The sequence below is a fragment of the Lolium rigidum genome, chromosome 6 (genome assembly GCF_022539505.1).
Source record: "Lolium rigidum isolate FL_2022 chromosome 6, APGP_CSIRO_Lrig_0.1, whole genome shotgun sequence".
Taxonomy (NCBI): Eukaryota; Viridiplantae; Streptophyta; class Magnoliopsida; order Poales; family Poaceae; genus Lolium; species Lolium rigidum.
This window is the reverse complement of record NC_061513.1, coordinates 182443142-182457805: the sequence shown is the minus strand read 5'-3', so window position 1 is coordinate 182457805 and position 14664 is coordinate 182443142. Positions and strand designations below refer to the sequence as shown.

General features: G+C 49.2%; 1 protein-coding gene across 1 annotated transcript; it reads right to left on the bottom strand.

Annotated features, from left to right (window-relative positions):
• Positions 1 to 11288: 11288 nt before the first annotated feature.
• On the bottom strand, positions 11289 to 13355 carry LOC124663613. The gene is made up of 2 exons (XM_047201293.1): positions 12716 to 13355; positions 11289 to 12601 (listed from the first exon to the last, which is right to left on the bottom strand). The coding sequence occupies exons 1-2, from the start codon at positions 13353 to 13355 to the stop codon at positions 11289 to 11291; spliced, it is 1953 nt and encodes a 650-aa protein (XP_047057249.1).
• Between the last annotated feature and the right edge of the window lie 1309 nt (positions 13356 to 14664).

Genomic DNA, 14664 nt, shown 5'->3' with positions numbered 1-14664 from the left:
TTTTGAAATTTTTGGGATGTTACATAGGCCTTGTTGCCAAGCATTGAAACACCGTTTACAACCAGTTTTGCTACATGTTTGCTTGCTGCCATTTTTATTTGGGATTTCTATTTTCGTGCCCCTGGTTCGTTAGTTGTACTCAGTTTTCCCCAGCCTCTTAACTTTTCCTCAGTTTTCCCCTCCCTCTAGTTTGAAACCCCTCTTAGACGCTCGGACGGGAGGGTTGCCGTCGAGGTCGAGGCCTTACCGTTACCGTTAATCTGACGGGTGGGGCTACACAGAGGGCAGTTCCTCTCTGCCCGTCTCGTGCTGACGGGTAGCCATCCATCTGTCGCTGACGCGTGGGCCGTTTTATTTCCTGATTGTATACGGGGTGCTACCAATGACAAATATGGCCGCTCTATAGGGCTACCGCAGCCAATGACCAGTGGGGTCGTCTATTTTTCAGGAAAAGACATATATTACCGCTCTGTGGGGCTGCCGCAACCAATGACCAGTGGGGTCGTCTATTTTTCAGGAAAAGACATACATTGCTGCTCTGTGGGGCTGCCGCAGCCAATGACCAGTGGAGTCGTCTATTTATTTAGAGAAATCATATATTCCCGCTCTGTGGGGCCTCCACAGCCAATGACCACTGGGGTAGTCTATTTATTTAGAGAATATCATATAGAGCCGCTCCGTGGGGCCGCCTCAGCCAATGGCAGGTGACTATTTTCGCAGCTTAATCTAAAGTGAATCTTATGCTAAACATGGTGCATCCCGACTGTGACCTAGCAGTGGCGGCGAGCATAGCCGTTCTGACCATGCCGATATCGGCATCGTTTGGAGGTTGTGGTGCTCGAATCATGGTGGAAATTGCGATATGATTTTTTAAATGCATAATATATAAAAAATAGCTAGATCTCTAAATCGATGCATATGAAGCTACATATATATTCTTGGTCATAATCCCCTTATCTAAAGGGGATGGATGCATGGCTTCACGTCGTCGTCGCTTTCATCGTCAGTATCTTCGTCGTCCGAGTAGTAGTACTTCCTGCACATTGTTCCGTCGAACACCTTCACTCGTGAGCACATCATCGCCTTCATATTTGAAGTGTACGAAGCGGCCGAAATCCACACCGTGCGCGATGGCGAAATTCTCCCAGCCCTTGTCGAGGTACATCCGGCCTTGACCGTCAAATAGGACCTCCACGGTCCGGAGACGAGGACCACGGTCGGCCGCTCGCAGATACCTTAGCTGGCTCTTGGCCGTCAAGATAGTCCGCAAACTTTTTTGGGAGCGCCTGCAAAGAGATCGAGCGCCGATCGATTGAAATTAAAGGTTTTTTAGAACATGCCCATAATTGATCACATGCATCATATATGTTGGAACGCGTACGTACCTTCTTGACCAAAGGGTCTTCATAGACGACGATAAAGAACTCCTCTATGATCAATGGCAGTGTTGACGGTGGTGGTGGCAATGATGATGATCCACCACCCCGGCCGCCCCTTCCCCTTCCGGTCCGCATCCGAGACGTGGAAGCCATGGCAATGGATCAAGTATATGTGAATGAAGAAGAGAGAGGCAGAACCTATTGACACCAGGGATGGCCGTTGTGGGTTTTTATAAGGGAGAGATGACCGTTGTAGGGGTTTACACAATAAATTAAGGAGGAGGTGACCGTTGTGGGGGTTTACACAATAAATTAAGGAGGAGATGACCATTGTGGGGGTATATATCTCAACAAAAAAGTAATGCAGACTATCTTGACGGAAATGGAACTTCATGATATAGTTTATCATTTTACCTTGAAAAGTAATGCCTAAAAGAAATGGTAATTCGTGATAGTTTATCATTTTACCGTAATGGCTACAAGAAATCGGTGATTGTTCATCATTTTTTGCGTGAAAAGTAATGGCTACAACAAATCGGTGATGGTTTATCGTTTTTTGCGTGGAAAGTAATGGCTACAACAAATGGGTGATGGTGTATCATTTTTTGCGTGAAAAATAATGGGTACAAGAAATCGGTGATTGTTCATCATTTTTTGCGTGGAAAGTAATGGCTACAACAAATCGGTGATGGTTTATCATTTTTTGCGTGGAAAGTAATGGCTACAAGAAATGGGTGATGGTGTATCATTTTTTGCGTGAAAAGTAATGGCTGGTGGTTTATCATCACCGATTTGTTGTAGCCATTACTTTCCACGCAAAAAGTAATGGTTTTGTTCCTGGAGGCCGGATTATCCGGGGGGGGGGGGGATTATCCGGCCCTTACTTAGGGCGGATTATCCGGCCCCCCGAAATGCACAATGGCTGGATTTTGGGGAGGGGTATTTATACCCCTCTTCTTCTTCCTTACCCCTTGGCTCAATCATTGCACAAGAAATCTGCCAAGCTTCACCTCCATTAGAGCCACCTCAAGAAACACAAGATTTGCAAGATCTCCTTCCTCCCCCAACCAAATCTCTTGATCTTTGGAGATTCGAAGGAGAAGCCACCGATCTACATCCTCACCGAAGCGTTTTCATTTCCCCTCATTTGTTTGAGGGATCTCATGCTAGTGTTCCTATTTGGTTCCCTAGTTGATTTGTTGTTGATGTGTTGTTGTTGATTGTTGTATTGTTACAGATTTGGGAGCCTCCAATTCAGTTGTGGATGTGTGCCCCAAGAACCTTGTAAAGGCCCGGTTTCCGCCTCGAGGAAATCCCTTAGTGGAAGTGGGCTAGGCCTTCGTGGCGTTGCTCACAAGAGATCTGAGTGAAGCCTTCGTGGCTGTTGGTTTGGCTTGCGTAGCAACCACACTCCTCCAAACGTAGACGTACTTTCTTGCAAAGGAAGGGAACTACGGGAATCATCTCCGTGTCATCGCGTGCTCCACTCTCGGTTACCTCTATCCCATTCTATCTCCTATATATTGCGTAGCTATATCTTGCTTAGTTGATAACCTTGTCATATAGGTAAATTCACTTAGTTGCATATCTAGAGAATTTACCTTTGTGTCAAGCCTAAATTGAAAAAGAACTAAAATTTGGGTAGCACCTATTCACCCCCCCCTCTAGGTGCGGCATACGATCCTTTCAGTATCATTTTTTGCGTGAAAAGTAATGGCTACAATAAATCGGTGATGGTTTATCATTTTTTGCGTGAAAAATAATGCCTAAAAGAGTTTATAATTTAGCTCGTGAAAAATAATGCAGAAAACCAAACTTTAGCGTACTGGGTAACCGCCCTTTAGCATACACAGAGGGTGGAAGCTAACCGCCGACAGAGAGAGAGAGGGTGGTGGCCCCGACCAGAGAGAGAGATAGGGGTTATCCTACCCGTTAAATCATACGATCAACGGTCGGCGGGCACGATCCGCGTAAAATGGGCTAGACCAATCAGGGCAATGTTGGGCGTCTGTGAGAATTTGTGAAGGAAGAGGGCAAAACTGAGTAGTATCAAGAAACCAAGGGCAAGTGAGTAGTAAACAGACTAAGGGATTCAAATATGAGATTTAAAAAATGAAAAATGTGTGTTTTGTACAATGAAACCCATCTTGGCCTACCTCAAACTATTTGCAATACAAATATACATGAGTGTGAAAATTATGGCCTCATTCAGACAAAGTATGTTTTGGGGAAAGCTGTTTTGGGTAGGACTTATTGTGGAAAACCATGCACCTTCATAGCTACTAGGTGATTTGAGAAGTGGCAATTTGTGGTAAAACTTGATTTATCTATGATTTGAGAAGTGGAAATTTGTGGTAAAGAATCCATGAGTAAGTGCCACTATTTTTCGGAATTTGTTGCACATTAAATAACTCATTTAACTAGTTAGTCCCATTTGTTGACTCTATGTTGACCAACCACTTGAGGGTAAAACTGAGTATATTGCACTAGCCAGTATTAGCACTCAAGGGGAAAACTGAGCACACAAAAAATGCTAGTATATGACTCGAGGGTATACCTGAGTATATCTAAATTTCCAGGGTTAGACTCGAGGACGCATGTTGCGGTGCAGAAGTGGAAGACGTGCCATTGTTGACGCGTGTCGCGGTGCAAACGTGCAATAGTGGACGAGTAGGACGCGGGTTGCATTTAGGACGCGTAAGCCCCTCTCTCCCTCCTTCTGCACACAGTACGTCTCATTCTCGCTCACGCACGAAACCACGCCTCTCACGTCCCATCAACTTCTCCAAATCGAAGGAAAAACCCCAACCGCCGTACGAGCCCTGCCGGCGATGGAGAGGAAGAATGCGCTGGCGGCCATCACCCCCCAGCCCGTCGCCTCCGAGCACGTCGCCTCCGAGCACGTCGCTTCCGAGCCCGTCGCCTCCGAGCCCGTCGCCTCCGAGCCCATCGCATCCGTGCCCGTCGCCGCCGAGCCCGTCGCCTCCGAGGGCGGCGCATCCAAGCGCGGCGCCTCCGTGAACTGGGCCTCTCTCATGGCTGACGGACCACTTCACAAGATCGGTGAATGCTTACTGGCGAATGAGGAGTACCTGGACACCTACTCTGCTATGAGGCAAGTCTGTAGAAATTGGCGCGCAGGTTTACCTGAGCCCGACGTGCACCTGCACGAATGGATCATGGTAGACCACGCCCTTCCACGCGCCGCTGAGTTCACCTTCCTCCAACTCGGCACATCCCGCTACGTCACCATAGATCTATCGGAAGTTCGTGCAAGGTTCAAATTCCTCCATATCTATAGGGTTAATCTATTCTTATTTTCAATCTTAGTGCTGAATTTTATCTTCATCAATATATTTTAGATACTACTTCATCGGCTTTTGCCGTGGCATTGTCGTGCTTGCCCAGAAGAACACGCCGCACAAGATACGGCTTCTGAACCCACTCACAAAGACATCGAACACTATGTTTGAGGCGCAGATGCCATCTGTTTTTCTGGATTCAGTCGCTGTAATCAAATCCCCGACTATGGTCTTCGTTTGCGCACATTACCCGAACGAAATTGGTTGGGTCGATGAGAGCACTCCAACTAAGGATATGTATGAAGATTGGGGAGAAGGAAGATTTTTGATCGAGAACCATGGTCTGCGTTGCATTACCCCGTTCAATGGTGAACTGTATGCAATAGCTGTGAACAATTTTGAGTCCGGAAGATTAGTGTGCACCAATGTACAGTTGCAGCAGCGCGCGAGCACTGTCAAAATGGAGACACTAATTTCATTTCCACAACTTGGAAATGACAAGTTCTACCTTGTGAAGTCGGATGGTGATCTGCTGCTTGTGTTGTTGGACAACATGCTTTTGGAGGACCAACCATTGGTGTACCGTGTGGACACTCAGAGCCGCTCTCTCCATCCGGTCAGTAACATTGGCAGTCATGCCTTTTTCGTGCATTATATCCTGTGTATCTCCGTCGACACCAGAGAGCACCCGACACTTCGACCTGGCTGCATCTACTACGCGGATTTGGGTTATATCAGAGAGTACTCTCATGATACAAAGGCCTGAGATGAGTGGCCACGATATGTGGATAGAATAGGAAACTACGGTCTGAGAAATGAACACAAGCCATACCGTTTGGAGGATGTATTGGCCGCACACTGCAGACGGAAGGAGTTCAATGAATATTTCCTTGGGATAATGCACGAATGGAGCAACGAAAAAATATATGAGGAATGAGGAATCTTCTTGTTGGCCATACATTGCGTGCATCTTGTATTTTTTTCCAGCTTAGTTTCTCGTGAACATTAACAACGTTATTGGCTGCTTTTGGCTGCAGTATGCAGTTTATGTATTATACTTAGTTTTCTGATTATGATGCTGTGAATTTATCATATACTAGCTTCTAGATTTGGTGCCATATTGGGCAAAAAAACGAGAGCCAAAAGGCATAAATAATTGAAGAAAGACAGAAATAGAAGCTTCTCTAGATTTGATACTAATTTGGTGAAAAAGACAGAGAGAGAAAGAGGGGAAAAGGTGCTCTTAAAATGCCAATTTGGGCCGAGAGAGACAAAACCCAGCTCTCGCGTACAACCAAACACGGTCTCGTCCTGTCCCACGCGGTCCCTTCCTACCAGCCCCACATGACGCGGCCCCACAAACGACGCGGCCCCACACGTCAACACGGAACGTTCAACTAAATGGATTCCTTCCGTCCGAGCTCCTTCCGCGGGTTTCAGATAAAGGCTTGGGAAAACTGAGGAAAAACTAAAGGGCTATGGAAAACTGAGTACAACTAAGGACCTGAGGGCACGAAAATAGAAAACCATTTTTATTTCAGATTGCAATTACTGCTCATAATCATCCATATTACTTGTATTTTACTATCTCTTAGCCGAACTAGTGCACCTATACACCTGACAAGTGTATTGGGTGTGTTGGGGACATAAGAGACTTCTTGTATCGTAACTGCATGGTTGCTTGAGAGGGATATCTTTGACCTCTATCTCCCTGAGTTCGATAAAACTTGGGTGATCCACTTAAGGGAAACTTGCTGATGTTCTACAAACCTATGCACTTGGAGGCCCAACACTGCCTACAAGAATAGGAGCGTGCATAGACATCACTGGTCGAGAAGAAGAAGGAGGAAGACCCGAGGGGCCGAAGGCGCCGAAGGCCTGGCGCATGTGTATTGACTACACACATCTGAACAAGTCCTGTCCCAAAGATCCATTTCCATTACCTTGGATTGATCAAGTGATCGATTCCACTACTGGGTTTGAGTTGTTATCTTTTCTGGATGCTTATTCTGGTTTCCACCAGTTCCCCTGAAAAGGGAAGATCAAATAAAAACTGCGTTTATCACCCCGCACGGGGCTTATTGCTATGTAACTATGTCTTTTGGTTTGAGAAATGCCGGCACAACACACCATCGCTCTATGCAAAAATGCCTACATAATCAGATCGGTAAAAATGTGCAAGTGTATGTCGACGATGTCGTGATAAAAACAAAAGTAAAGATACTCTGATCGATGATCTAAGAGAAACTTTCGATAACCGGAGAAGATTCCGGATGAAAATCAACCCGGTGAAATGCACCATCGGGGTGCTAGCCGGAAAGTTACTTGGTTTCTTAGTTTCGAGCCGTGGCATAGAGGCCAATCCGGTTAAAATTCGGGCAATTGAAAGAATGGAGTTTCCCTAAACTCTAAACGATGTGCAGAAGTTCACCGGATGCTTGGCATCACTAAGCCGGTTTGTAAGCAGGTTGGGAGAAAAGGCCTTGCCCTTGTATGCATTGATGAAAAAGTCGGACAAGTTCGTCTGGACTTCACAAGCTGATGCAGCATTCAAGGAGCTGAAGAAGATGCTGGTCACCGCGTCGATACTAGCGCCGCCTTTACCAAAAGAGCCAATGTTGCTTTACATAGCAACAACAAACCGGGTGGTAAGTGTTGTAGTGGTGGTGGAGAGAGAGGAGGAAGGAAAACCGTGCACATGCCGATATATTACCTAAGCGAAGTGCTCTCCCTCTCAAAACAGAACTACCCGCACTACCAAAAAATGAATTATGGCGTGAGCACTACTTAGAGGAACACCCGATGACGGTGGTGTGTGAGGCTCCTATCTCAAAAATAATCGGTAACAAAGATGCCAGTGGCAGGATAGCCAAGTGGGCGATCCAATTGTCACCTTATGTGCCACTTTACAAAAGAAGCGATGCAATCAAGTCGCAAGCACTAGCGGACTTCCTGGTGGATTGGGCCGAGATGCAGTATAAGCTGCCCAAGTTGGAGACCGAATACTAGAGAATGCACTTTGTCGGATCAAAGCTCAAGGAAGGTCTTGGTGCCGGAGTAGTTCTCACCTAACCAAAGGGGGGTAATCTGAGATATGTGCTGCAAATACATTTCATGGCATCAAAAAATGTCACTGAGTATGAAGCATTGGTCCATGGACTCAAGGTGGCGAAAGAAGTTGAAGTACGCTGGACTGTCTGTTACAGTGATTCGGATCTGGTGGTACAACAATGTTCCAGAGATTGGGATGCAAAGGATGCAAACATGGCAACATACCAGTTTCATGTGCAGCAAGTTGCGGGGTTCTTTGAAGGATGTGAGTTTCACCATGAGCCGCGAGCAGAAAACGAGGCAGCGGATACTTTGTCCAAGTTAGGCTCATCCAGGCAAGAAAATCCTCCCGGAATAGCCTTGGCTCATCTCCGGAAGCCGTTAATCAAGCCAAGCTCGGGATCTGAATCAATTTTCGTTCCAGAATCACATGTTGTCCCAATGGACATTGACAAGTTAAACCCGGGGACTTCAGATTCGAAGCCGGAAGAAACTATGTCGGTGGACTGCATGGAGGTCGATATGCCGGTTTTCGTCGTTCGAGAAGCACCATCTTGGGTGAGACCGGTCATGGAATTTCTGGTCAATGGCGGATTGCCGGCTGTGGAAGTTGAAGCCAGGAGGATCCAAAGAAGAGCTAAAGCTTACACCATCATCAATGGTGAGGTGTACAAAAGAAGCGTCACAGGAGTGCTACAGCGCTGTGTGGAGCCATATGAGGGCAAGGAGATGCTCCAAGAAATTCACCGAGGGGAATGTAGGCATCATGCCTCACCAAGAGCTTTGGTCGCCAAAGTTTTCCGGCATGGATTCTATTGGCCCACTGCGCTGGAAGTTGCAGAAGACATGGTCCGGAAATGCAACAGATGCTAGAGATACAACAAGCAGAATCACACCCCAGCTTTCGGCTTAAAGACGACCCCTTGGCCGTTTGCGGTATGGTGCCTGGATATGGTTGGACCTTTCTGGCCAGCGTGAGGAAACATGACTCACATCTTGGTTCTGGTGGACAAGTTTACCAAGTGGGTGGAAGTCAAACCAATCCGGAAATGCGATGGACACACAGATGTGAAGTTCCTGAAGGACATCATCCTGCGGTACGGATACCCGCACAACATCATTACTGACAACGACACAAACTTTGCTAAGGGAGAGTTTGCTTGGTTTTGCGAGGATAAGAACATCTGGCTTGACATCGCTTCAGTGGCACATCCTCAAGCCAATGGGCAAGTGGAAAGGACGAATGCCTCGTGTTGTCCGAAATAAGGCCGCGGCTCATTGAGCCATTGGAGAAAACTCTGGGATGTTGGCCTGATGAATTGCCATCTGTGTTGTGGAGCTTGAGAACCACACCAAACCGGTCAACCGGATATACACAATTTTTCATGGTATATGGAGCAGAAACGGTCATTCCAACCGACATAATCCATGACTCACCATGAGTACAACTCTATACAGAGGAAGAGTTCAAAGAGGCCCGAGAAAATGATGTTGACCTGTCCGAAGAGCAAAGGGAGCACTCGCCAAATCAGCTATATACCAGCAAAACCTCAGACGCTATCACAGCCGGAAGGTAAACCCAAGGGTATTCCAAGAAGGAGACGTAGTGCTACGTCTGGTGCAACGTACTGCAGGACAACATAAGCTTGCACCCCCATGGGAGGGACCATTTATAGTGAGCAAGGCTCTGCACAATGATGCTTATTATTTTATAGATGCACGGGAAGCCAAGAAAGGTGTAGCAGATAAGTCGGGTGACGAAACCAAACGCCCATGGAATGTAGCTCTCCTTCGCCCTTTCTATTCCTAAGGATGTGATGTAAGAAGTTCTTGTACCCTTTCAATATTTGCTATGAATGAAATGTCGGCATCTCGAATGAATCTCGGGGACTGCCTTTACCAAATTTGCATGTTATATGTTTATTTTTCCGAGTATGCCTGTTGGCTTGTTCCAAACTTTTTTTTTACGGTTTAGTTGTGTGTTTAACCCAAAGGTAAATCTTCGACTTAGCTGTTGTCCGCAACCCGGCTTCATGACAAGCAAGAAAAACTGGAGAAATTTTAGCACATGAAAAACGATGAAGAAAAAGAAAATAAGTGATCCGGAATAAAAATTAACTAACCCCGGATATACCGGTTTTTTTTATAAAAACGAGCTACTTGAAGTTTTTTCTCTGAGTTCAAGAACTTATTTGCTTGGCAAAAGAGCTTTAAAACTCAAAAATAGTAAATTAGCCATATTTTATATTTAATTAACCATGCTATTTATTAATTAATTGGGACATCCGAAAATAGAGATAGTGATGGGAAGAGTGTAGGAAGATGAGTTCCATTCTTAGGCCATGTGGTTATTTCTGGTACTGACATGTAATTAATCATCGGAATCGAGTAGACAGCCTGAATGTAACAACCCAAAATAAGCCATCCCATTGCATCATATCATTATTCTATGTTACTACCTTCATATTGGAGAGTTACATATATGTGTTATCATGTATGTTATATTTATTAGATTGTAGACTCATCTTGTATTGAAAAGTATGATGTTATGATAATATAGCTACTTACCTCCTCACTTTTTTTTTTTATTTATTGTTATGCCATGTTATCAAAACGTTTTGAGGTTTCTGATATTACTATCTATGTTACTTCCGCTACTAGTAGTCTTAGTGGATGAATATTACTTGAACTCATCGTCAAAGCCTACTACGTACACTTCTTTGCAACATATATTTCACTCACGCCACTATTTCAAAGACACCAAGACACTAGAGCTTTGCCAAGCTGCAGATCATGGAAAGGGCCAACAAAAAACACAACAGAATACTCCTCATCGGAGGTTGGGACAGCACACTGAACACCTCATCGGAGGTTGCTATACCCTTGAGCATTTGGTGGAGAAATTAAAATCTGAGTCTTGGTGTACGGATGCAAAACCATGATCTCAATTCAAATCGTTCTGAATGTCCAGAATATTCGTGAGCATCTTGACCACATGACTCTGGAGTCCACTAGACAGCTGGCGCACATATCCCTGCATGTTCATCCTACTGTTGTGTGATTAGTAATGCACTTCAATATTACCTATGTGCTGAACCTGGTAATGTAATTTATATACCTGCTACCTGTGGCATATTTCAAATTTGTATATGCCAAAATTATATTTCAAAATGTCTACGAAGGGCTCGACCTTTTAGGTAGTAGAGATAGAGATTTGGGTTTGGAATTACCATCACATGTGTTGGTTAATATTTGTTCACGCTTGATATACATACAAAAATGATTAAAGTGGAAATTGATTCGTTTGATTTTTTTGTTCATGAATTTTATTTTGCAGAAAAAATGATTAAAAGGAATGGAAATACAGTGTTACTACTCATTACAATCGCAAGCCGCGCCTCTATACCGCAGCAAAAATTCAGCATGAAGCTACAAACATTGATTCCTTTTCATTCCAATTGTTCAATATATGACGGGCAGAAAGAAGAAAAACAAAGTTCGTAGGCTAGACAGCAAGAGATGTTTGCAAGGAAGAATCCATGCCGCGAGGTACTCTTCAGTCGAAGACGACGAGCTTCTGGTACTCGGGTCCGGCGATGGCCTTCTCCATGACAGCCCTGGGCGACAATATGTCTCCGCTGCCGAGGAACAGCTTCACCATGTTCTTGGAGAAGCCGCTCACCAGAGCCGCTCCCTTCTGTCCCGCCGTCACCGGCACGGACTTGGAGTCACGAAGGTTCCAGAACACCAGCTCCGGCACAGCGTACCCGGCCTCCGTGAACTTCCTCGTGATGGCCTCGTGGTCCGTCTCCCATGGCCTCGACGACGCCACGTCGAACTCCATGTCGCTGAACACGAACACTTTCCTCACCATCCGCTCCGGGGGCAGGCTGCCGGCGACGGCCACGCCAAGGAGCTGGTCGAACACCGCCTGGAGGTCAGTGTTCATGCCCCAGTGCATCTCGCGGACGAACCGGGCCTTCTCCGAGAGCGTGCTGCCCTCGACGCGGTGAAGCTGCGGCCGCGCGCTGAAGGTGATGACCCGGTGGCGCCACGGATCGTCGCTGAGCTCCGAGAGGAGGAGGCCAAGCGCGACGCAGACCTGCATGGGGATACCGGTCATGCTGTCCGACACGTCGCACACGGCGATGCAGTTGCTGAGCTTTCCGAGCGACAGCAGGTCCGAGACCATGCGCTGCCACTGCAGGTTCGCTACGGAGCCGCCGCTGGCGTCGTCGATGGACTCGAGGATCTCGTGCGGGAGCAGCGCGCCCGCCGCGATCTTGGCCTTGCCGGCCTCCACGTCGGCGAGGTAGAGGCCGAAGCGCTCGGCGTCGTGCTTGAGGAAGAGGTCCTTGTAGTTCTTCATGGCCACGGAGGCCACGCGCTTGTACGCCACGGACCCCCACGCGCGCGCCGAGATGAAGACCTCGGGGAGCATGAGCGTGCGGCGCAGCGGCACCAGCACCTCCTTGCGGAGACGGTCGCGCGCGCGGTAGGCGTAGTGCGCGTCCGGCAAGTCCGAGGGGAGCTCCGGCGCCGAGCCCTTGGGGAAGAGGCGGCGCGCGATGGCCTCGCAGATGAGGGTGGAGCTGTCGTAGCACTTGTCCAGAGACGGGCACCATTTGGCGGCGAGCGAGAGGTCATTGACCTTGCCGTCGACGAGCTTCCGCATGTCCGCGGCAAGGAGGTCGGCGAACATGTCGGCGGTGCGGTCGTGCAGGAAGCGGTAGCTCGGGTCCCGGTTGTACCTCTCGACGGCTCTGGCCACGGCTTCCGCGCGCTTCCTTCTGCGCTCCACGGCGGCCTGGGCGGAGAGCTTCCGGTCGCGCTCGAGGCTGGCAGCGACGCGCTCCTCGCTAGTGCCAATGAAGATCCGGCGACCCTTGAACGCGCGTCGCGAGGGCGTACGTGAGTCGAAGCGGCTGCCACAATGACCCATGAAACGTCCGCCCCGACGACCCCCGTAGCCCCCGCGTCGGCCGCGTCCCCTACGACCACCGAAACCGCCGCCTCGGCCGCGTCCCCGACGACCACCGAAGCCGCTTCCTCGGCCACGGACCAGGAAGCCACCTCCTGAGGCGGCGGCGCGGCGGGCCTTCTTCCCAGGAGTCCTGGTGGAGACGCCGCCGTGGATGATCCGGTGGAGGAGCTCGGGGAGGTCCTTGAGGTACCCGAACTGGGCCACCGGGAGCGCGTTGAGGGCGAGCGTGGTGGGGTGTTGGGCGTGCATCCAGAGCGCGGCGGCGTAGAAGCCCTCGCGGTCGGACTTGCCGGTGCCGCGCACGCCACGGAGGTTGCAGGCGAGGCGGAGCGCGGTGGCCGGCTCGGCGGCCCAGGCCGCGGCGAGGAGGGAGGCGACGGACGAGGCCGGGGTGCCCGGGACGACGTGGAAGAAGAAGTCGAGGCAGGGGTCGCCGGAGGAGACGAACGTCGGCGAGAGGTTCTCCGTGCGCCCCTTCGCCGTCGTCGACGGCTTCGTCGCGCCCGCCTTGTTGAAGCCGGCGTCGAGCAGGTCCACGAACAGGTCGCCTGTGGCGGTTGGCGCCGCTCCAAGGCTGCCGATCGTCGGCGGGCCGGTGAGGGTGTAGGAGACCACGGATCGCTGAGTCACCGGCGCCATCGGTGGTCGGTTGGGGTCAGCAGGGTTTTGGGAGACCTTTTCAGATGTGGTGGATGGGATCGGGTGATGTTGATAGCGCTGGCCTTGACCGGCGTGGCGTACATATAGTAGAGGAGGCTTGAGTGCCAAGGCGTGGAATAAAACTAAGTGAACCGACCTACTCGGTGCACCGACTTTAAAAAAAAAATGACTCGGTGCACCGACTTAAGGGCGTATTGACCCAAACGTCTATACTGTAAGTGGCCACGCTCGTGGCGGACCACCAAATACCGCTTGTGCCCGTTCAACCTAAACAGAACGATGCACCCCGTTATCTCAAAAAAACGATGCACCCCGTTCGTATAATACCGTTATTATAAGCCAGCCGGCCGCCTGCCCGCTTCAGTCGCACGCTCGGCCTGCCTCCGCTGAGCTAAGCCAAACCACTCTGTCTTGTGGTTCTTCTTTTCCCTGACCACTTCACCCCCTCCACCTCCCCGTACAGGTCCGGTTCCCCACGGACCTCGTCGGGCGACGGCTGCTCCCCACGGATCTGGGCGGAGCTCTGTTTCTCGAGGTCGAGGGACGGGGGTAGTTCGGCTGAAGAAGGGGAGCGGAGGGAGGGATGGGCGGCCGATTGATGGAGACCAGATTCAACGCCATGGAGATTGGATGCGGATGGATGAGCGGAGGGAGCGAATTTCGTCGGCCATGGCATACATAGCAGAGGCCTGGAGCCTCGAAGCGGCGGTAGCGAACGCCCCGCGGGGGTCCGTTCTGTTTTTTCCCTTGACCGTGGTTGTTCACTTACAGGCATATGAGCGGACGGACTGGCGGCGCCGTGGCTGCCCGTTCCCACTTACAGGCATAAACGTGACGTCAGCGGCAGTTCTCCGTAGCTTGTACTTGTGTGCTCTTTGGTGGCGCTGCCGAGTGGAATTCTCTGTAGTTCCTCTAGGGCTTTGCCTCTTTCTTTTACCTTGTTCAAGTTTGTGTAATCAGCACCGTTGTATTCTAGCCGGTTGAGGACTTTATTAATTTAAAGCTAGCAGCAGCAGCAGCAGTACCAACACCAACAACAACAACAACAACAATAACAACACAACCTTTATTCCCAAACAAGTTGGGTAGGCTAGAGGTCAAACCCATAAGATCTCATAACCAACTCATGGTTCTGGCATATGGATAGCAAGCTTCCACGCGGCTCTTTCCATGGCTAGTTCTTTGGTGATACTCTAGTCCTTCAGATCTCTATTTACGGACTCCTCCCATGTCAAGTGTGGTCCACCCCTGAAAGGACACGGATGTCGCCTAGAGGGGGGTGAATAGG